This window comes from Corvus hawaiiensis, chromosome 28 (genome assembly GCF_020740725.1).
Source record: "Corvus hawaiiensis isolate bCorHaw1 chromosome 28, bCorHaw1.pri.cur, whole genome shotgun sequence".
In the NCBI taxonomy this organism is placed as follows: domain Eukaryota; kingdom Metazoa; phylum Chordata; class Aves; order Passeriformes; family Corvidae; genus Corvus; species Corvus hawaiiensis.
In genome coordinates, this window is record NC_063240.1 from 4,558,759 (window position 1) to 4,581,685 (window position 22,927).

At 47.0% G+C, this 22,927-nt stretch overlaps 1 protein-coding gene across 4 annotated transcripts; it reads left to right on the forward strand.

Annotated features, from left to right (window-relative positions):
- The first annotated feature begins 1,437 nt into the window (after positions 1–1,437).
- On the forward strand, positions 1,438–22,739 carry MED26 (mediator complex subunit 26). 4 transcript variants are annotated; one of them, XM_048287869.1, is made up of 3 exons: positions 1,438–1,564; positions 18,619–18,693; positions 19,977–22,739. In XM_048287869.1, exons 1-3 carry the CDS (start codon positions 1,490–1,492, stop codon positions 21,663–21,665), a joined length of 1,839 nt encoding a protein of 612 aa, XP_048143826.1. In that variant the 5' UTR covers positions 1,438–1,489; the 3' UTR covers positions 21,666–22,739. The 4 variants fall into 4 exon arrangements, with proteins under 4 accessions (XP_048143826.1, XP_048143827.1, XP_048143828.1 ...); XM_048287870.1 differs by lacking the exon at positions 1,438–1,564 and adding an exon at positions 6,494–8,429; XM_048287871.1 differs by lacking the exon at positions 1,438–1,564 and adding an exon at positions 12,231–14,259.
- The last annotated feature ends 188 nt before the right edge of the window (positions 22,740–22,927 follow it).

Consider the following 22,927-nt stretch of genomic DNA (forward strand, 5'->3'; position numbering starts at 1 on the left):
TCAGAGGCACAGGTTTTAGGGAGTATTTTGAATTTTATCTGGTAGTGAGATGCAAGTGTTGGGCATTTTTATTTGAGTCACCCTCTTGGTTGAACTGAAGTTTTCACGTAAATGAAACATGACAGAGGAAGGATGCCTGGCTGTAATGAACCTAGAAAAATGTACAGACAAGGCTCCTTCAAATGTGGTTTAACCTGTCCAGAAATACATACAACCTTTGGCTAAATTTAAACATATTCCTTGTCCTTAATTTCGGTATATTTTGACTCTTATTCTTTAGAATGAGAAAAAAAATATATATATATGGTGTGCTCCCTTCTCAGGACATCCAAACACAACACAGGGATTAAACTAATATAATTCTTGTAAAACATTTAGTCCCTAATCTTCATCAAACCAAGCGTGAAGGGAAGGGTGGACGTGGCATCACTCTGACTCTGAGGCCCCTGGGCTCAGCCCCGAGCTTTGGACTTTGGGGGTTTTATTCTTCCTCGGAAAAATGATGACCCTGTGCAGAGCTGACAGTGCTTTCTGAACACAGGGAACAGAGGAGGGGGGAGCTCCACTGGTAAAGGAATTCAAGCAGTTTTATCACCCTGCACAGAGCGTGCGGCTCCAGAGCCTGCTGTCCCCACGAGACTCGAGTTGTGCAAAAGCTGTGATTCAGCTTCTAAGCAGCTGCTTTCAAATAACGAAGTCGGGAGTCAAGTTTGAGCCGCTCTTAAATGCTGTCAGGAGCTTAAGTGCCACGCTGATGCTTTGCTGAGGAGACCAGAACACCCCTCACACCCCACGGTCCGAGTGGCGCCCGCAGGGGGTTCATTCCCCTTAATCGCTGCTCTCCGCACGGCGCTCGGGCCTGCCGGGGCCGGGCGGGGGTCGCCGGGGGGGTCCCCACAGGGGCGGGGCGGCTCCGGGGGCGCTGCCCGGCTCCAGCTCCTCCTCTGCCCCTTCTCCGCCAGCACCGCCCCGATTTCCCCCTGTGCCCCCTCTCAGCCACCTTCTCCCGCTCTTTCCTGCTCCCCCCGTTCTCTCCTCTCCCCGCGTCCCCCTTTTCCCCCTCACGGCGAACCACCCCCCCCCCCTCCAGCCCCGCCCCGCTCCCCCACCGCGCACGCGCGTTCCCGCCACCGCCCGCCCTCCCCCGCGCACGCGCGGTGCGCGCCCCCGGCGGTGCGTGCGGGCGGGGGCCGGGGCGCGGCGCGCGCACGTCACGGCGTCGGGCGCGTCCCAGGGAGCCGCGCGCGGCGCCGGCCCTGCCCCCAGCGCGCCCCGCGTTCGGCCCGAGCGGAGCGGAGCGGAGCGCTGGGCCCGCCCGCTCCCCCCGGCCCCCCGCGCCGCCCCCGCCCCGCGGGGAGCGAACATGCTCCTCCGGCTCCCCGAGGCTGCCGCCGCCGGCGAGTGAGGAGCCGCCGCCGCCGCCGCCCCGGCCCGGCCCGGCCCCGCCGCCCGCCCGCCCCGGCCGCAGCCGCCCCGCTTCGCCCAGGCAATGACAGCGGCTCCGGCCCCGTCCCCGCAGCAGATCAGGGACCGGCTGCTGCAGGCCATCGACCCGCAGAGCAACGTGAGTACGGGCCCCGCGGGCCCCCGCCGCTCCGGGCCGACCCCCGCCCGGCGCTCCCGCCGCGACGCCTTTCTCCCTCCCGGGGCGTCCGGGGCTCCCGCCGGGGCCGCCCCTGAGGCACGGGAGCCTCCGCTGCGGACGGGAGCTCGGAGCTCCCGGTGCGCCGCCCGCCCGGGGTCCCACAGCCGGCGGCGCCTCCCGCCCGCGCCCCCTGGGCCGGGACCGCAGGGCCGCCCCGCCAGGGGCTCCGGAGGCCGCTCTCCGCCCGCCCAGGGCCGCGGCCGCCCCCACCCCGCCGCCGCTCGGCGCCTCGGGCCCGGCCGGTACTGCCCGGCCATGCGGCGGGCGGCCCGGCCGCCTCCCCACGCCAGGCCGCGGCTCGGGTGCGGCCTGCAGGGGGCTCTGGGCCGGCCCCGCCGCCGCTCGCCGGGACCTTCCGGGGCGCCCACCTGTTCCTCGGGCCCTGCGGCCGCACCGGCCGCGGCCGGGGGCACCCCGGGCTGCGGGGCCGCCGGAAGGGCTCCGGCGGCGGCTGCGGGGCTCTGGAGCTGCTCCAGCACAGAGCAGCCTCGGTCTTCGCTTCTATCCCTTCCTGCAGCGCCGTAATGAGCTTATCTGCTCCTTCTGGGATGTGGTGTAAGCACAGAAGTCAGCGTGTATTTTACCTGTAAGTGGCCTTAAGTGGCGGTTATCCAAAGGATCATTTGCTCCTTTAAAGGGTTTTTTGGCTCATCCAAGCAGTTCTCCGCTTTGGTGTTTATTTCTGTGAAAGGACTGCAGGGCCCTCAATCTGTCCAATTTTTGAGTCTTAGATCAACAGTCACCACTGCAGGATGCAAAGGTGGGTCTGTCTTGGCCGTCTGCAGTTTGTGGGGGCAGCCTCTGGTGCATCAGGCTGAATGTGTACGTGTTATTTCAGGGGCTGGGGTGTGCGAAATGGTGCTTTGATTCTATTAAAGTCATCCCTGCTCCTGTCTGAACGAATGCTTTTTGTGATAGACCTGTATCAAAGTCCTAAAGGAGTTAATAAAGTTATTGTCGTTTGGAACCCCCCCGGAGTGGCCTGCGTGTGACAAGGGGACTGAAGAAAAATCACCCTGACATTGTAGGTTCTGTAGAACCTCCTGGGCTGGGCATTTATCGTGAGCTGCAGTGTTACACATTGGAGTAACAGTAACAAATCGTGGTGGTAATTGTGGGCTGTTAAATGTCGGCGTTGTCTGAGTTTGCAGTACTTCAACGTGGATCTTGCTGAAATGTCAGTTAGTGCACTTCATGAATCCTGTTTGCTCTGAACTCTCTTTCTGTGGCTGCAGATTTTTCACTCTATGTGAGACTGAGTGCCAACCTACTTTAATAAAATTCTAGCAGATCTGTGGTGTCTTTTGACTTCATAACTGTCAGCTGCGGTGGTTACCCTAATTCTAGTGTTACTTTGTCAGACACTGTGGCTGTGCAGAGCTATGCAGCCAGGAAGTCGATTTTGTGACGGATACTTTACCCTTTCTCCACACACTGATGTTACACTGATGATGCTGTTGTGAGAGGACCCAAAATAACAAGGCAAGGGGAGGCCAGAGCTCCCAACAGGTCAGTAGCTCCTTAAGTTTAGGAGTGATGTATGTTAAATTATAATTCTACATACTTGATACTTATCCAGGGCAATAATTGGTGGCAGAAAAATCAGCCCATTGTTCCGAAGTGCCTGTAGGCAGGGTCTGTTTTCTACTTTAACCTTTTCTTGAAGGAGAGCAGAGGTGGTGCAGCTGAGGTTCATTGTGCAGGCTGAGAGCTCAGACTCTTGGCTCCAAAGCACATGGAATACGTGATGTTGTTGATTGTTCACTACCTGGCATGTCACTGGCACAGAGGGAAGAAAAACTTTAATTTTGGACACACTTAAAAAGCAGATTCTGAGTTTAATCACACTTGGGCACCAGCGTGAAAGTACAAGAAGCTGTTCTGCTGTTCTCCTGCTGGGAGAGTCAGTGCAGCCATGAGGTGCTGTGCCTGCAGGGACTCGTGGAAAACTCCAGCTACTTTCTGCTGGCTCTTAGAATCTTCTCCTGACAGAATTAGTTGTGTTCAAACCTACAGTATTCATTGTTGTCACTGACTTCCTCATTTACCAAGAAAGTCAAGCTTTGAGGCCTGGATTTCATTCAAGCTTTTCAGTACATTTGGCATGTGTATGTGTGTTTCTGCAGAGGGTGAAAGCTGCATCAGTAGTGCCAGGTGGGCAAAACCAGTCCAGTTCTGTGGGGCTGAAGAGGAGGAGATGGTTGGTTCTTTATGGTGCCTTACTGTAGGGTTTGTAAATTTAAGCTTCACTTAAATTCCCTAACACATCCCCTAACATGAGCTGCCATTGTGGATATTCATTCCTGAGTGGTTAGTTGGATCTTGGTCGACTCACAGGTCATGCCTTAAATTAAAAAAAAAATAGGACGTAAGTGTCTCTACCTCTGTTGGGTTGAACTGGTCAAAATAATCATTTCCCTAAGCTTGCAGAACCTGCTGGCCTCAGGAAATCATCTCCTGTGCTGATTGTTCATCTCCAGCTGCTCCGTAAAGCCCTGCTGACTCGGGAGCAATATTGAATTTACACACATGTTTAGCACTTGAACCTCCTCTAGTAATTGCTGCAGAATATATTTATAACTTAGTTTCCCACACTTAGAGGTTACCCGTGTAAATTCTGAACTATTTCAAAGGGGACCTGTAAGAAATAAGCTATTTTTAAAAGAACTTACATCATCCTAGAAGCCACCCGGGATGTCTGGTATTGTGTCTTCATTTATTCAGCCTTCTCTCCTCAAGGAAACATATGGGCAAACCACTTCTGCTCCATGACCTAAGCACTGAGTACCAGCATCACTTTCCTTCCAAAGCTTCTGTGAGAACATAGCAGGAGGTGGAGGAGAGCAGGAGTTCTGTTCTGTGAGATCTGACAGGGGAGATATTCCTTGGTTCTGGTGGGAACAAGGCTTCTGCCTTCGGACTCTGTGTGCTGAGAAGCCACCCCTTCCACCCAGCAGAACACCTTTGCCCTGGTAACTCATGCTCTGTGCTCCTGGGGGAGTTTATCCCCTGATATCAGGGGTAATGAGACCTGTTGGTTTTTGCTCTGTGGACAAGCCTGTCGTTTCCAACCAGCTGCTAGAATTGTGCTCGCAATTAAATGGTTCCTCATGCTGAATATGTAGCAATCTGTTCCTGTTTTAATATATTAGATAATAACTTCATTATTTGCCATTAGTACCCCTCTGTGACACAAACCCAGCTTTGGTTTGAGTAACAGCCTGTATTATGTGCTCTCTGTGAGGTTGGGCTTGGCTGTAACTCTGGCTGTGGTTCATGCAGTATCTCAGCTGGACTTGCTGTACAGACATTCAGGAGTGGTCCATGCTCTGAATGATTAATAATTAATTGGTCTGTGTTGGAATGTGTTGGGTGGTGCATTGGCATGGGCTGATCTCCCAGCTGGCACAAGTTGCATGGTTAAAGATGCTTCCATGGCTGTTTTCTCTGTTGGTTGTTTTACCAAGGTACCGGAGACAAAACCTCCCTCATTAGGGGTAAAGGTGCTTTCCAGTAGTGTTTTAAGAAGGTGCAGGACACTGCTGTAATGATATAAATATAGAAAGCAGGGGAAGCCGGTGGTTCACTTCCTGAGGGTCTCGGTGGTTTCTTTGGATGCAGGAAGTGTTATGTGTGGGCGAAAGTAGACTAGGAATGGCTCTTGCTTGAGCTTTATCCTCTTCTGTGAGGCCTTAATGAGCTTAGCAGTTTTGAGGGAGGCGCAGAGAACCTGTTGTACCTCTTGCCCTCTTGGGCCCTTTCCTCACTTGCAGCTCATCTTGTTTTGAGCAGTCTCACATTTTCTGTGTGAAGGCAGCAGGTTGTTCCAGGTGTGTGACAAAATGTGCAGGGGCTTGGGGAGCATTTCCTAATGTGCAAGGTCTGGAGTGTTGTTATCATGTCAGTCTTGAGTTCCAAATAAGGATTTGGGCCTGATGTAGAGTCCCTTTGTGTTCAGGTTCTTCATAATAACTTGAAATGAGGACTGTGTTTCTTAGTGCTCTTTATTACAAACACTTGGATTCACTTGAAACCTGTGTGAGGGTGATGGTGCAGTTGGGTTTCTGGCCTTGCTTTGAATTTTGTTTGTCCACTTCTTTCTGAAAAAGCTTATTTGGCTTGCTGGTCGTGCAGGCTGTCATTTCTTGAGAGGGTTTGGGGGGCTGGAGGCTTAAAACTTTTCATCTGTACAATGCCCCTTGCAGCAGTGAGACCATTCTGAACTTTGAGGCTGCTAAGACAAAATCTGCAAAAACAGAAATATCAGAGAGTTTGAATTGCGGGGTCAAAGCAAGGGGAATGCCAAACTGCTTTTCCACTGTTAATTCCTTGAAACTCCCCAGTGATGATGGCAGTAGTCATTTGCTCTGAAGCTCTAATTTGAGTGTTTGTTTCGGCAGCAGTGACAATTTAAATAACACCCACTTCTTATTCCTGCTACACACACCCATTTTATGTGTGCAGGACTATGTGGTGAACTGAACCGAGGAATTGATCAGGGTTTAAAGAAGAAAAAGGCAATACATGTATCTTTTCCCAGGTAGCTTTTGATGTAGCTCAATTATTTGATAAAACTTCTGGCGCATCACAAATAGTTCTGACAGCAGAATTGGGTCTTAAAGTGTTTAAATGAGTGCAGAAGCAGAAAAGATCAACTTCCTGTGAGGGTGGGCAGGCCCTGGCACAGGGTGCCCAGAGCAGCTGTGGCTGCCCCTGGATCCCTGGCAGTGTCCAAGGGCAGGTTGGACAGGGCTTGGAGCAGCTTGGGACAGTGGAAGGTGTCCCTGCCCATGGCAGGGGAGTGGAATGGGATGGGCTTTAAGGGCCCTTCCAACCCAGCCCAGTCTGTGATCCTATGAGGAGTGGAATGCTGCTGCTTCCTGGTGCTTCCCTGCTGCCTTGGGACCTGGCAGGGAGGTGTGTTGTTACCTGGAAAAGTTAGCCACGCCTGTCTGGGTTTTTTGAGGTGACAGTGGCTGCCTTATGGTCAAGTTTCACTTGCAGAGCCTTTTTTGTCGCTGTCACTTGTGTGTGGTTCACAGATGTCTGGAATTATCCTGTGTTTGTGTGGATGCACCAAAACAGAGGCTCTGAATGTGTCCTGGAATAACTGCTGGGAAACATCTTTACAGCTAGCCCAGAGGATGTTCCTGAGTTGTAACTCATGAGTGAGCTCTGCAACTCGAGCAAACCACCACCTTCCACTAAAGGCTGTGTGGCTAATGCTCCAAATGATCAAAAATTGGATTGATTTGGCTTGAACCCCTGTGCTTACACCAGCTGAAGCTGCCAGTGGAGCTGGGAGAGCTGCTGGGATACCTGTCCATGTCCCCACCTCCAGTCGTTCTTGTTCTCTCCGTTGTGCTGACCCAGCCAAGGAACTCACCTGGCCAAACCCTACCTGAACAGGGGCTCCTCAGGGACCTCTTTCCCTGCCCCAGCCCCTCCTGGGCTGAGAGAGGTGGCAGTTCTGGCATGGAGTTGGGGGAGCATGTGGCAAGGAGAGGTGACGGGGGGGTTGGTGGCAGCTCGGGCTGTTGTAGAGTAGCTTGACCCCCCTCACACTGTCAGAATGGGTCATTATAGGGGATCATTAAAGAGCTTTTTAAATCCAAATGATAATGACTTTGCATAAAGCACCTGTCTGCACATGCTGTACTTGGGCCCTTGGTGGGAAACAAACACTCTGAATGCTCAGAGGCTGCAGGGAAATAACTCATTAACACTTTTTTATTGGTGTAGCCATGGAACAGCTCCTCAATGGAAGAACCAACTTTTTGTAGGTAGTATTAATATGGGGAATAACCTCTGGCAGTCACCATGAGCCACAGCTTGGAACAGACAGCTGCTGTGCAAAGTGTGGGTCCTTCCAGGAGAGATGTGCTGGAGCAAACTTCCAAGGCAGCGGAGGATCTGTGGCTGGTGCTTCCCGAGTTGCTCCAACTGGGGATGTTCCTGGATCCTGTGTGAGGCCATTTGAGTGCACCTTGGCACACCTTAAAGCCAAGAGAGCAGGGAGCTGAGCATGGCATCTGGCAGGGCTGGAGCTGGGATGGGGTAGGCATAGGATCCCAGGCACTGCAGCCTGACACCAGCACAGGCAGGAGGGAAAACACTGTCAAAAGCTCCCACATGGAGAGGGACCCAACCTATGCCTTAGGAAGACTTTTAGCTTAGGGTGTATTTCAGAAGTCTGGGCCTGGGCTGGAAATTCCAATTTGTCATTTTGGGGGGGTTTTGTCTGGTAAGTTGAGGGTGAGCCCAGTTTAGGGGTGGTGAGATCTGCGTGGTTGCCTCTCTTCAGGGTTTTGTTGTGGCCACATGACACAACAGCTCTGTCATTCTGGCACCTTTGGCTCCTGATCAAAGTAGCTCCACTGCAGCTGAAGCTTTTTCTCCCTGTGAGATCCTTTCCCAGTTTCTTCAAGGAGCTGCTGCAGGCGACAATTAGAGTTTCTTTTTTTTTTCAAGAACCACAAAAGTTTCAGGAGAGGGGAAGGAGGAATCGATTCTGCCTGCTGCAGAAGTTTGATGTTAGTCAGGAAGCACTGCTTTTAAGGCATAGTTACTCCAGTACTTTAGGCTTGGAGTTAAAATTAATGTCAGTGTCGTTTTTTTACATAAAAAACCTGTCTGTTTTGGCTGATAACACTTTGCTGCTATCTCTTCTCACCAGTTACGTGCTTGGTGATAACTCCAGATATACTTTCTTCGGTCTGTGTAATGTGGTAGGATGTGGCCCCATTTTTACACTTGGTCTTTAAAGAAATAATTTAAGGTAAAGGTAAGTAAGTACCTCACATTCAGTTTAATGTAAATATAGGTTTGTTTATTCAGTGTTCTAACAGCTAAATTACTCTTTCTGTGGGTAATTCATGCTTTTGGTGTTTGGAATAATATTTAAGTGCCAGCAAATTGCTTTAATTTGAGGTGCAATCTGCTAAAACTCGGCAGCGAATTGGTGTTTTCAGGGGCACGGCTTTCATGGGGCAGCAGTGCGTGCCTGAGTGTGATTGTTAATATCAAAGTGTACAATTTTCAGCATGTCCAAACAGTCAGTGGTAGCAATTTCTGCTGAGGAGTCACTGGAAGTAAAACATAATTAGTTCTGTTTTAGTGAACAGCGTGGTTTCTAACCCAGCAGCTGGGGAGGAGGGATCCTGCGTCGAAGGGATTCAGCAACATGCTCAGCTGAGCGTGTTTTCAAACTTTGTGCTGTGAAGACGACTGTGCAAAGGTGGAAGTCTTGTCTCAGAGTGACAGCTAGCACTTCTGTGGAGCTGCTTTCTCACATAGTTTCCATGAAGGATCAGCTTGCACAGTATCACAGTCATAATACAGGTCTGGAGGGTTTGATTTTTTTAAGGAGCGTAGAACTGTGGAAGGTAGAGGAACACGGTGTTTTCTCAGGGCAGTGATGCACAGTCATAAATTGTCTTTGGTGAACAAACTTCCAGCACATCTACAAGTGTCTGTAACTCAAGCCATCACTTGAGCAGGATTTTCTGAGCAGGTCAGTACATAACACTCCTCGTGCTCTGTAAATTAACTGCAGCAGGAGAGGACAGAGAATTTTAATGTCTGTATATAACTTATCATCCTGAAAGTTCCAGGAAAAAAATAACAATTCAATATTGTAGTTAATTCTTGGAGAAACTACAGTTGATTTTTGAACAGAATTGAGCACAGTGAGATGGAGGAGACAATGCAAGAGGTGATGTTTCAGATTTATTTGTGAAGGTGAGTGCCTGCATCTCATGGGCTGAGCACACTGCTTAGGAGCCTGGCTGCATCCTGGAAAACTCAAGTGTCCATTGTCTTGTGAGGAAGAGTTTGTCTGTCAAAATAAGAGCTTTTGAGTTTTGACTTTGTATTCTCTTCACTGGACTTTTCAAGACAGGCTGCCAAGGGGCTTAAGCCTCACTGGGACTTTTCTTAAGTGGAAGTTGTGAGGTTTTTTTGGCACTAGATTAGAAATAACCAGGCCAGGTTGGAGCTTCATGAATGTTCTGCCCCATCGCTAGAAGCATTCAAGGCTATGTTGGAGCAGCCTGGGATAGTGGAAGGTGTCCCTGCCCATGGCAGGGTGTGGAATGAGGTGGGCTTTAAGGTCCTTTCCAACCCAAACCAGTCTGGGATTCCACTATTCCATGTTCTGTGTTTAAATAGAAAAAAAGTGCAGATGGGTACTGTGTTCCTTTGTTCTGCCGTGACCACGCTGAGCAGTTGGTTCTGGAGTGGAGCTGCTCTTACAAACCCTGAGCTGAGAAGGCTCCATGCTCACCTTCCTCCAGGGAGGACTTTTTTTCCCAGCCAAAGGTAGAGAAGGCATTTTGTTTCCAGGGAGATGCTAAGGATTGTTCCACTGGCTGGAATGGCCAAGCATTCTCCAGGGATTATTGCCGGGCTTTGCTTTCCTGACAGGTGACATTGTCCTGAGGTGACACAGCCTTCAGAGAATGGAGGTATTTGGAAATGGGTGACTAGGAGCAGTATTTAATCTAGAATTTGGAGAGCAGTAATTCTAGAAGATGGGTAAATTGTTTTCAATTTTTTTTCCATATCCATAAAACTTGTTTATGGTATGTGCTGACAAGAATTCACTATTGGTAACAGTTGTTGAAAGGATACAGTGACTTCTCTCCACAAACTTTCCCAGTTTGTAACACCATTTTTCTCAGGTTTTGTGAACAAACATACCATGCTTAAATTCTCATGAGCATATTGCACTTCAGTGTGATTAATTAATACATTCCACAAAGAATTCAACATTGTATTCACCAGGCTCCTACCTCAGCCTCCTCATTTAAGGAATCAGCTGAGAAGCTTCCCTAGAAATTTAAGGAAAAGCTGGCCTGCTGCATTTAAAGTACACTGATATGGTGATAAATGTTTTTATTTTTTAAGAAAAGAGTGAAAAATCTGTATTATGGGGACATTAGTAGGGCCTTTCTGAATTGCACTCAGATATAAACTGCTCTGTGTTAACAGCTCTGCGTAGACACTCTATGGGATGGATAAAATAATATTTAAGAACTTCACAAAGCTCTGGACCCCTTCTCATCAAGTCCTTAAATGCACGTTGCATGGTTTTAAATGTTCACCAGTTCTGTGGAGTGGGTGAAGATGAAGCAGGTGGTCACAGAATTATTCTGTCCAAGTGATGCCTTTAGGGGTCCCATGGTACCTTACTGTGCTCTTACCCTAACCCAGGGAGGTACCACCAGTGAGTCCAGGTGAGTTCCTTACAGCAGAAAGCACTAAGATCATGATGAATCAGCAGGGGCACATTTTAAGGCTGGATTTTCTGTGTATTCTGTGTTATTCTGCCTGAATAATCATCCAACTGCATTTGTCTCATTGAAGTAGGACCAGTTGTCCCCGTGACTTTGCTTGCACAGCAACCTCATTTTATGGCTCTCTAAATTTTGAAGCAATAATTTTGGACTTCAGTTCATGGCTTATAATAAATATTAACTACCAGGATTCATCTGGTTGAAGTTTCTGTACAGAGGGAAGAGGAGGAGAAATGATTACCCTGTAGACAAGGAAACTGTATCATGGTTGGGGTGTGCTTAGCACCAGTGCAGTGATTGAGGGGTTGTGAGGTGGCTGAAAATAGTGACAGGGAGCAGCTACAGAGCCTGAGTGGGGAGAGGAACTTTGGGCATTTCTTTTGGGATTTTTGGGATCACATTCACATGGAGCACTGCGCTAGGGCAATGAGGTTGGAAGTGTTGAATTTTTAGGTCCTTTACAATACAAGCTGTTACAAGAGTTACCTGTATGGATCTTTTTGAGAGGACAATTCTGAATTGCTGCTCTGAGTCTAGTTTGGAGTAGGTGGAGATGGGTGTTTTAATGTGTTTGTGCTCCTTGTAATTCAGTGGTCCATCACCTTCATAAAACAGCTCCTTCTGGACTTATCTGATCTGTTCTTAAACCTCTGTAGTGGCTCTGGAGACTATGGAGAGATTATTTGAGTGCGCTGGTAGCTCGCTAGTTATTTCTATATGCAATCAGTATTTGTCTTGTTGCAAATCAGGCCAGTGAGCTTGAAAACAGTTGATTAACATTTTCTTTATTACGACTAATAATGCATTGGAAGGCTTATTTCAAGCTTCATGTGTCTCTTCTGTATTTTTTCAATACTGTGTTAAATGAAAGCTTCAACTTTTTGTTATTAACCATGTTTTCAAAACCTCTTATCGCTGCTGTCCTCTGACCTCCTCTTTGTGTGTGTTCTTTTTGCACTGTTACACCTTGAGACAAAGATGTAATTCCAGCTGAATTTGATTCCTCTACCATTCCTTACATCTTGGGATTGAGTGGAGAACACCACTAAATTATCTTGCTTGCAGTGTGCTGTGGTAAATGCCACCGAGAGTGGCAGTGACTGCCTGGGGTTGTGCTCCGTGGTTCTTGCTCCATTCCTTCAGCAGGAATTTGTGCCACATGTCTTTCCAATTGAATGGTATTTCATGTAGCCTCTTCAGCTGCTGGGCTTTTTAAAATCAGGCTAATGAATTTTTATTTGTTCAGGGTCACAGTCTGGTGGGGTGGGTTTGTTGTGGGGTGTGGAAAAAGAAGTGGAGGGGGCCATGTTGCAGTGAACCTTCTCTGTATGTCTACAGCTCAGGGTTGGTGCTTACAGGCACGATTCTTATGGTGTTATACAAAATGTTCAGTAACTGTAGAAGTTGACAGACAGGTATTTCTCTCTGTAGTAACAAAAATGTCTTCCAGTTATTGGCTAATAAATATAAATGGAGAAAAGTGTTTCACTGTTGCTGTTTTCTGTTTGCCTTAAAGACCTTTTTGCGTTGTGCAGGGAACTGGCCTGGGAACTGGGAGTGTGTCTTGTCTTCATAGTCTGTGTTTTACTACCTCTTGTATCTTCTGAGTGCCTCCTCCAGTGGATACTCCTTTTGTTGGGTGGTTTCCCTGCCTTGCCCCAGCCTGGAGTCTGTTCCTGCTGTGCCAGGGGTCTTGGATGCCTCCCTGGGAATGGGCCCATGCAGAGAAGAGCTGGAGCGTTCATGGCACTTCCCAGCTGCTGTGGATTTGTGTCTGGAGGCCCTTTGTAAGTGCCAGGGCAAACTGTGTTTTGTGCTGGCAAACTCCTCTCATTCTCTTGGCTGCTGTGGTGCCTGCACAGCTCAGGGATGTGCGTGGGCACTGCCGGGAGGGAGTGGGGGAAATATTTCAGGTCCACCGGTTTCTTCGCACTGCAGAATTTTATTGGAATCTGACCTTAGTCTTGTTTGATGATCCTGGCTTTGTAAAGTGTATACAGGAAGGTATCTGGATGATGTTACTTTGCCATTAAATAAAGCCTAAGTACAAATAAAATACATGCAGATTGGTTCGACTCTTTAAATTAGACCTGGGAGTTTTAAGTCTGGAGGTGCAGATAATGCTTCCTGTGCCTGGCCATTCTTTGGACTGTTCTTGGTACTCAAGGAACATTTCTTCTATCCCTCGTTTTGCACCACAAATTTCTGATAAGTTTTCAAAGCCTGAACTCCATGTGAATTTCTCTGTCATAGAAGATTCTCCCAGTGAATGACTTTTAACCCAAATCATTGATTCCTTAATGTTTAAAGATCTGCTTTACTAAATACTATTAGAAAACTGGCCTCCACCTTTAAGAATATCTTTTGTGTACTCGTTAACATTGGACCTTTGTTTGGCAAACTGACTTTCAGACATTTCCAAGAATGTGAGCAAAGTAGTGCATGGTCATCTTTTTGGTATGTTGTGTCTCTGAATAGTATCTCGTGTTTCCTATCTTTAGACAACATCATGTCACATTGGGGCTAGGGGGAACTGTTAATAGATCAGCTGCAAGGGAACTGAACTAAATACCAGCAGGTTGTAACCTGAATTCTAACTTGGTGTGTTTAGTCTGTACCTTTGAAAAAATGACATTACAATTTTCTGTTGGTGGTGTGTATTGTCAGTGTCTAGTGTCTCATAGTTCCTACACAAAGTGCTAAATAAACTCTGCACCGCTGTATTTCTGTTGTCACAGTTAAATAAAGCCTCCTGTGAATAGCAACTTTTCTCTCCTTCCTTCTTATTCCATATTTTAGATTACTGTGCAGCAAAGTAGCTTTTATACAAAAGCAGTGTTGGGGCACGATGTGACACTGAGGGGGGACCCCGATCTGGGGCAGGAGCTGGTGTTGGGCTCCAGGTGACACTGAGAGCTCCAAGAGAAGGAACACCAGCGATGCCATCGCTCCTGGAGCAGGCACTGCTCCTCTTGGGAATCAGCTCTGCCTCCCTGGCCTCTCCAGCAATATTGACCTTGAACCTGGCATCTTCTTGAACATTATCCTGCACTCCCTGAGGAGATACACAGCCCTGTGCTCTAGGACAGTTTGGTAACTCCCCATCGAGGTGCTGCTGGTCCCAGGAGCAGGAGGAAGACAAAAAATGTTCCTGTGAACTTCTGTCTGGACCCTGCTGCTGGTATTGACTGCCACCAGAAACCTCCACCTTGGAAATAGACACCTGGATCTGTCTGTAGGAAGATAAAAGACCTGTTCAGTCTCCCATGGTGTCTCCACTTCTCTGCTTACTTCTGTCAGACTGCTTTGGTGCTACAGGTGGGACAATGTTACGGAAGTACTTTCTCTGAAACCATTGAACTTTGAGTATTTATAGATGTTCTGAGGAAGTAGTTAAGTATGATGGCAAATCAATTCTCTCCAAACCAGTGTGTTGTGATACCTGTGTGCTCTGTTCCACCATACCCACGGTGGGGTCAGGCTGTGATTGTTGTAAGCTGTGATTTCAGGAGAGTGATGGTGTTACACTTTGGTTTTAGAGGAGTGTCAGTGATGGGGGACTCCAGGCCAAGTTTAAGTATCCTTTAGAAACTTGTGAAGGTACTAATGTGACCCAGAAGGATGATACTGTATCAAAAGATGCCTTTTAGCACTGTTACCTGAACCTTGTGATTGAAAAGAGCCTTTCTATCAGAAAAGCAGAGATCTGCAGGAGTGGTTTCACTGCAAGGTTTTTTTGGAATTGTGCATTGAGTTTTTCATGTTACACAGAAAGAGCTGCTCCTTCTACTCCAGGTAACTCTGGTGTGGTTTGTCATCTATCACGGTCTAGTCATACATGCAAAGATCTTTAGAAACATCCTTGTGAAATATTAAAAAAAAAAAAAAATCATTGCTTTATATGAGTGTCTGCAATAGAAAGTTAATGTAACATTTGTTTTTCAGGCTGCAGTGAGGGAGTGCAGGTTGTGCTGTGTGTCTGGGCAGTCCTGAGGAGGACAGGAAGGTGTTCTGGGGGTGCTCATGTTGTGTTTGGGGTCTGGGCTGGCGTGTAAGCAAAGAAAGAGAATCAAAGCATCACATGGAGTGTGCTGGTCCAACAGAAAACACATCCCAGCACCTGGAAATGGTGGTAGAGCTTGTATGGATGCAGAGCTTGCTGCTGCTTTCAGATTTCCTGGGAAGGCAGGAGTGGAAGTGGAGGTGGGAGAGAACAGCTGTACCTCAACCTTCCCAAAAAGCCCTTTAAACTGCTGTGTAACACCCTGAAATTAGTCACTGGCTTGGTCCTGGTTTAAAATAAGGCTGAAATAAGATTAAGATGGCAGTTGAGGAAAGAAAATTAAGCTTCTTGGTCTTTTCCTGAGAGTTCAGAAACCCCTGCTTTTGTCTGAGGCTGGAGTAAAAACGTTTGGTGCTTAACTCGGAAAAGATCTCGGATAGCAGTAGTAAGCTCCAGAGTATGGCTGAATGGCTGGATGACTTAAGGAGCCTTGCATGGAATAAATAAGATTTGTTTTCTGTGGCTGTCATTAGGGTTGGCTGGAAAGGATTATCGTGGATGACTCAAAGCAGATGTTCTCCAGTAAACTTTCGAGTGAATTAGTCTGTGTGCCAGTCAGTCCTCTCAACATGGGAGCAGCATGGGAGAATTTGGAATGCTGTATCAATTATGTATCAATTATTATGAGCTGTTTGCTGCAAGCTCCTAAATGTGGGTCCTGGAAGTTGTTGTTTTTGGGGGTACTAAGGGGTTACAGTGTGAGCAGGCAAAGGCACGTAGAAACTAAAATGCAAATTCCTGAGACACTGACCTGGGCATTACAGCCCTGCCCAGTGTCCAGAGGGAGCCAAATTCCCTGTCCTGCTCTGCTCCATGGTACTTCACCTGTCTGTTCTGTTCCCAATAAGCATCTTCAGTAGCCCTTCATGTTAATAGATTGCCTTTTCTGGTGCTGCTCAAAGTGGGGTGGTGTTTTGTAACATTAGTGCCACGTTGGTTATGTGGCAATGTTTGAATTTTATTGTAACAGTTGGTTTAAGGTGAAGATACTGGTGTGCAAGATTGGGGTGCTGCTGTTATCCCTATGGTGTCTTCTCATGGAAGAGGTGATACTTGAGGTGTTTTGGGAGGTTCTCTTGTTTCCATCACTGTGTTTAACTATGCCACAAGGAATTTCATACTCCGTGTTATTTTAAAATAGGCAAATGTGATTTTTATTTTAAGCATCTCTTTATGGCACTTTGGATGAAACATTCTGAGAAAACTACACAAGGGGAAGGGGGGAGAAGTTGTTGAACGTGCTTGAACATTTTATGTATTTATTTTCAAAGAATCAAGCTTCCCTACAGGTCAAAAAAAAAAAAAGGAAAATGAGAGGAGCTGCTTGCAGTTGTCTGGAGTGTGAGATGTTCGTGCTCCGCTCAGCAGTTGCTCTGTGACAGCGCGTTCTCAATTGGTTACAAATGTGTGAGGAATCCGAAGTGGGTGGTTTGTGTTCCAGCAGGAGCTGAGGGTGCAAGGCCACTTTCACTGTCCTTAATTGGCACCACGTGTCCCCCAGAGGAGGGAGGGAAGTCACAGCTTGTCAGTCCTGGCGTAGACCTGAGAGGTGATTCAGCATGTGGGGCATCCACTGGTGTGTATTTGGGGGTATTGAGCAAAGACAAAGCTGTGAGTGGAAATTCCCTGACCAGTTTCATCTTTCTCTAGGTGTGTGTACACATGAACATATCACTTTCTCCATCTTGACCTTCTGATAGGCTAATGACCCTTTTTTTGCCATCAGTTTGTCATTTAGATAACGAATATTTGGGGATTACCAGTAACTGCAAAAATAATTGTACCAGTTATTGGTGTGTGCAACAGAGCTTTTTTCACCCTGGTAATTCATAGTCTAAAATATGTGTTGGGAAGGAGAGTATCGTGTTTTGCAAGTTTAAAAATATTTGTCTGGAAACTCCCAGAATTGAGCTTTAACTATTCTAAGGGCTCTGGTTCTAAAAACTGAAAAAATCAACCCCAGTGTTGTGTACTGCTTAAACTGTGGTGCTAAACTGTCCTTCCTGGGCACTGAGGGCAGGGCAAAGGTCAAAACATGGAAGAAAGTCAGTGCACTGAAATGAAATAAGAACCAAAATATGTCAGAATAGGTGCTCTTGCTGCTCTAAAGGTTAAGCAGAGTTTTACCAGGCCTGACCTCATGGCAGGGCTTTAAATATCTGCAGAGTGAAGAAAGAACCAGGACAAATTAATTCATCTTTGACCTGGAGTTGGTTTTACAGCCTATAGGAGTTAGAATCATTCAAAGCCTGCATAGACTTTAAATGTAAGTTTGATAAAAGTAAATAAAAAAGTCAGGACAGGTGTTTCATCACTGACAGCTTCACCGAGGTGTCTCCAGCACTAAACAGTCCTGCAGGGATGGACAAAGCATGGTCTGTGCCCAAGATTTTGTGAAAGAGAGAGACCTCAGCTCCTGGTGCTCCTGTTGTATTTTAGTGGAGGGGTAAAACTGACTTGGAAAAGCCAATTCTTACAAAAGTCAGTGTTTTTAAGATGAGAGGTCATGCAGGGGAGTGTGTAGCTGGGAGGGCAGAGCTGCCTGGTGATGATGATGCTCCTGATTAGGTTTCAGGATGATGTAGGATCCCTGCAGAGGTTCTTGCTGAGAGATTTTTCTCACATGCACTTCACGTCCAGTTGAGTCATAAATGCAATTAAGCACTAAATGAGACTGTGATTCAAGCTTTCCTTTGCTTATCTTTTAAATCTATCTCCAAAGGTGAATTAGAAATTCCAGGTTTCAGCGCTCTTAACATCAGGTAATGGAAACAGATATCTCTGTGTAGGATCATAAACTCGTTTGGGTTGGAAAAGCTCTCCAAGATTAACAAGTCCAACCCAGCACTGCCATGTTCACCCCTAAACCAAGTCCCTAAAATGTGCAGTGTGTGGTTTCTCATGAAAACCATTAAAGTCCCATGTGTGCCCAGGATGTACAGGATGTGCAGCTGTGCTGGGGGTGCAGTGCACCCCATCAGAGAACCTGCTCCTCACTTCTTGAATGGATGTGGATTTGTGCAGTTCCTCCTCCCCCTGTACGGCCCCAGCAAGGGGTGATGGGGTGGCTGGAGGAGCTGAGGCTGGTGCTGATGGTCTGGGGACACCTGCTGGGCACAGCCCCGGCCGAGGAGGGACCTGCAGGCTGAGGCTCCTGTGTGCAGTACAGGAAGTTATAGTGGAATAAAGCCATAGAGCAGTGGCCTGGGTAAATCTGCAGTGGGGCCTGAAGGATTAAACTCCAGATTTTCCAATTGCACCGGCTGCTGCTCCTGCTCCACTTGGCACTTGTTTCCTGTTAGGTTGTGGGCAATTAATTGATGCTTTGCAAAGGGGTCTCAGAACTTTGTTACTCAGTCACAGCGGTTTTATTGCGACTGTTTCCTTGAGTTTTACATAAGAGTGTGTTTGTTACAGCTCCTGCAGTTTCCAACTAGGTCAGTAAAAGTGTCCTTGTCCCTATTCCTTGAACGATCAGCTCCCTAAAGCCAGACAGTCTGATAGCAGTTTGTGATTAATGCTTCCAGCAATTATAAAGTGGAAGGTCTTAAATTACATTTGTTAACTAAGACCAGTACCTGAAACATGAAGTGACTTTGTCTTCCTTGTTGCAGATCCATAACATGGTGGCAGTGCTGGAAGTGATCTCCAGCCTGGAGAAATATCCCATTACCAAAGAGGCACTTGAGGTATGTCACCCTCTGAACATGATTTTTTATGTGTATAAAAGGACTTTTTCCTGCCTTTCTAATTTCCATCGCAGCTTTTCTGGAAACAATAGATGGATTGCAAAGGATTCACAATTAAGATATTATTTTGTCCCTCTCATGCTGCTTCCAACATCTCGCTGAACACAGGGATCCTTTCTGGGCCCAGATCAGTATTCTGGGCAGCACAGTTCCTGTTTGTGCAGGGCACTACATTAATCATCACTTGCCACTGATTAATTCTGTTGCATTCAGCAATATCACTCTGCAGTTCCGGTCACCTTTATAGAGGTTTGGTGACCACACATCTAAAATCTGAAATAGGAGTAGAGTTGCCATGTGTCTATAAAATTAATCTTAAATTCAGTTTAGCAGCTTTCAAGGTCTGATATTTGTGGTGGGATTTGGTGTAGGGAGAGCTGAACTCTCACTGACCACTTGCAGAAACAGTTTTATGGCTGAATTATATATTTCTTTTTCACCCTTTGTATTGAAATTAGCAGTGTTCTTGCTTTTAACTGTTGCTTAATTACAACTCCACCTGTATTTCAACATATCTATCACAACAGGTTGCATATTTCTCTCACAGTCTGGTCTATGTTCTCCTTTGAAGTACTTTTCTTAAGAAATCTGACTTGTGGAACAGTTCTTTGTTTCCAAATGTGCTTTGGGAACAATCAGACACTTCCTTCCGCTCATGAAACCACCTTGGGACACCCTGGGAATGCTTGTTTAAATGGCTTTTTCGTACGTTTCCACGAGGCTGGGGAGTGAAGGGAAAGGAGAGAGGTGGAGGAAAAAGGTAGGACATAACTCACACCTGGTAGTCAGGTTTGTTAAATGGAGATTTTTATTGTTAACGACTTACTGTAACAGGCAAAGATCCTGGAATTCTTTTCTTGGCTCTTTCTGCAGCTTTTATACTTCCCTTGTGATAAACACACACCTTTGGGTGCTTCATTTCCCCTCAAATCTGAACCTGCACCCTTATTCTTAAGGTTCTTTCTCATGAAAGAATTCCTTTCTGATGTTTTTCCCAGCTCTCCTGCTTTTACCAGGGAACAAAGACTTGAAACCTACAGTCGGTTTCACGTTGCGTGGCAGAGCACTGGACTAATCCTTTCCAAAAAGATTAATGCAACACTTAAATCTTTAGTGTTTTTAACCAGGTGTTTTCAGGGGTGAGCATTACAAAGCAGAAATATTCCTTAAGAATTTTGCTTGGAATGATACATGTTTATAAAACACCTTGTCTGTCTTTGTAGGAAACAAGACTCGGGAGGCTTATCAATGAGGTGAGGAAGAAGACCTCTAATGAGGAACTTGCCAAACGTGCCAAGAAATTGTTGCGGAATTGGCAGAAGTTGATAGAACCCGTAACCCAGAATGAGCCAGTGCCAAGGGGGCTGCCCAACCCACCGGGATCAGCGAATGGAGGTGCTCACAACTGCAAACCAGACACACAACTTCCTGCTGTGGCTGGCTCCAAGCCCATCAGCGAACTGAAAAGCAGGAATGATATCCAGAAACTAAATTCTCCAAAAACAGAGAAACTGGGAAATCGGAAAAGGAAAGGTGATCACAGGGATGGGCATCAGGGCCCTCCTCCCCCAAAGGTCTCCAAAGCTAGTCATGAAGTATTACAAAACTCTTCACCCCCTCCAACCAATGGAATTGGAGGTAGTCCTGAAAATTTTCCTAGTCCTGTAGACATAAACCTACATGCAGGGCCCGAAAGCAGCAGGACAGATCTCAGTGAAAATGATAAACACAATAAGATCCCAGTAAACGCTGTAAAACCTCACACCAGTTCTCCAGGACTTGTAAAACCTTCAAGCACTTCCTCGTTACTAAAGACTGCAGTGCTTCAGCAGCATGATAAATCAGAAGAAGCCACGGGCCCCCACCAGCCCAAGAGCCCGCGCTGCTCCTCCTTTAGCCCCAGGAATGTTAGGCATGATACTTTTGCTCGGCAGCACACCACATACTCACCAAAGGATTCGATGCCCAGTCCATCTCAAAGGTCTCAGTTCTTAGATGCTGCACAGGTGCCATCGCCGCCACCGTCCCTGATGCAACCATCCACACCTCCCATGCCAGCCAAGAGACTGGAGTTCCCTCCTCAGGCGGCCCCCGAGGCGGCACAGCACTGGCAGGAGCAGCAGGGAGCCGCCGAGGGCCAGCACAGGCACACAGCAGGGACACTTCAGCAGCACACGGCTCCCGGCTGCAAAGGTCACCCTGGGGAATCGCTCCCACCACACATGGGCTTCCCACAGGACACTTCCAAAATGGACAGTGACGATGCTGCTTCAGGGTCCGATAGCAAAAAGAAGAAAAGGTACCGACCCAGAGACTATACAGTCAACTTGGATGGGCACGTGACAGAAGGGGGTGTGAAACCTGTGAGGTTAAAAGAGAGAAAACTCACTTTTGATCCCATGACAGGACAGATAAAACCTTTAACACCGAAAGATCCTTTGCAGGTAGAAATCCCTGCACTTACTGAACAGCACAGGACAGAAACAGAAAAGCAGGAGCAAAAACCCAACCTGCAAAGCCCCTTTGAACAAACGAACTGGAAAGAGTTGTCCAGAAACGAAATCATTCAGTCATATTTAAACAGACAGAGTAGCTTGCTGTCTTCATCAGGAGTACAGACTCCAGGAGCTCACTACTTCATGTCTGAGTATTTAAAGCAGGAGGAAAGCACTAGAAAAGAGGCTAGAAAGACTCACGTTCTAGCTCCTAACAGCAAACCTACAGACTTGCCTGGGGTCACCAGAGAGGTCACGGGCGATGACCTTGACAGAATACGTGACCACAACTGGCCAGGCGTGAACGGTTGTTATGACACACAGGGTAACTGGTATGATTGGACACAGTGCATATCCTTAGATCCACACGGGGATGATGGGAGATTGAACATCCTGCCTTACGTCTGTCTAGACTGAGAGCAGTTCTGCTAACCACGCTTTTTACACCTGCAGTTAGCAGAACTGGCAGACACGATGCCACTTCCAGCTGGAGAGAGCCTCCTGTCCTGGACAAACAGGCCCCACGAGCAGAGGGGGGGAGGGAGCTGGGCTTTTCCAGCTCATTCCTTTAAATTCTCCTTTTGTGAAATGCTGCTACCAGTTTACTAACAATTGCAAAGGAAGGCATACGAAGGTTGATCAGTTGAGTTCAAAACTCTATAGCGAGCCAGCTCTAAAAAGTGTTAGTCCCCAAGAAGTGAAGAGGATTTCCAGCACTTTCTGAATGCCGGAATCTTACTACAGGCAGGTACAGAGAAAAATTGTGGAAGTTACCTTAACAAAATATGCATCTATTTATTTGACTTGATTTGGGTTTTTATTTGGCAGTGAGATATTCGAGAGACAATGTGCAAAAACTGTAGTTTTATTTCTATCACATCTCTGAACATGATTGCATTATTTAAGAGTCATGTGGTACGGAGATTGGGTTTTAAACAGCAGGTGTTGCACTGCAGGCTGGGCCACCAGCTTCAGCTCAACATTCCATAGGCATCCACATATTTTAGTCTGGTTTCAGTTTAAATCCAGTCTCTGAGAAATGCTGCAAAAACTAGATGTTTAACGATATTTTTTGATCCCACCACCACCAGCCAAATATTTTTCCTCCTTTTCCCTTCCTGCAAACTTATAGGTAAAAAACAAAAAGACAAAAAAAACAAAAAGACAAAAAAAAAAAAAAAAAAAAAAAGAAAAATCACCTTTTCTAGAATCTAAATGTAATGAGGGTGCTACAAGTTTGTAACTGTACTGTGAGAGGGAAAAAGGAAGCCTGTTTGTATGCTGGAAATATACTTGTTACCATTCCTTTAGATATTGTTTGCCTTATGGATATCCATCATAAACGCAATTTGCAAAAACAAAGAGCCTTAGTGAATGTACAGTAACTAGACTTCTGTGTTCCTGGGATGCAGAAGGGAGCAACTTTGCTATTTGGTCCTTTAAGTGGACACGTTGTGATATAAATGTGGAAATAAAAAAAATTTGCACAAACCAGTTTGTGAATTATTTATATATACTCCACTCGTTTTTTCCCCCCCAAGTCTGCTCAGTTCAGCCCAGCTAAGGGAGCCCTGGCACTGGGCACCCGTCGGAGCAGGGAGGTGGAGCCGAATCCCACGGACACTGCCGGTAGGGATAACGGGATGTCTTCCAAGTACCTTGGTGTGGTGTTCAGTCAC

What these genes read in the sequence shown, in the direction of transcription:
- MED26 (XM_048287869.1), top strand. Translation starts at nt 1,490, where the DNA reads ATGACAGCGGCTCCGGCCCCGTCCCCGCAGCAGATCAGGGACCGGCTG. An exon ending in CCATCGACCCGCAGAGCAAC is followed by an intron (nt 1,565 to 18,618) that starts GTGAGTACGGGC and finishes TCCTTGTTGCAG; the next exon opens with ATCCATAACATGGTGGCAGT. An exon ending in TTACCAAAGAGGCACTTGAG is followed by an intron (nt 18,694 to 19,976) that starts GTATGTCACCCT and finishes CTGTCTTTGTAG; the next exon opens with GAAACAAGACTCGGGAGGCT.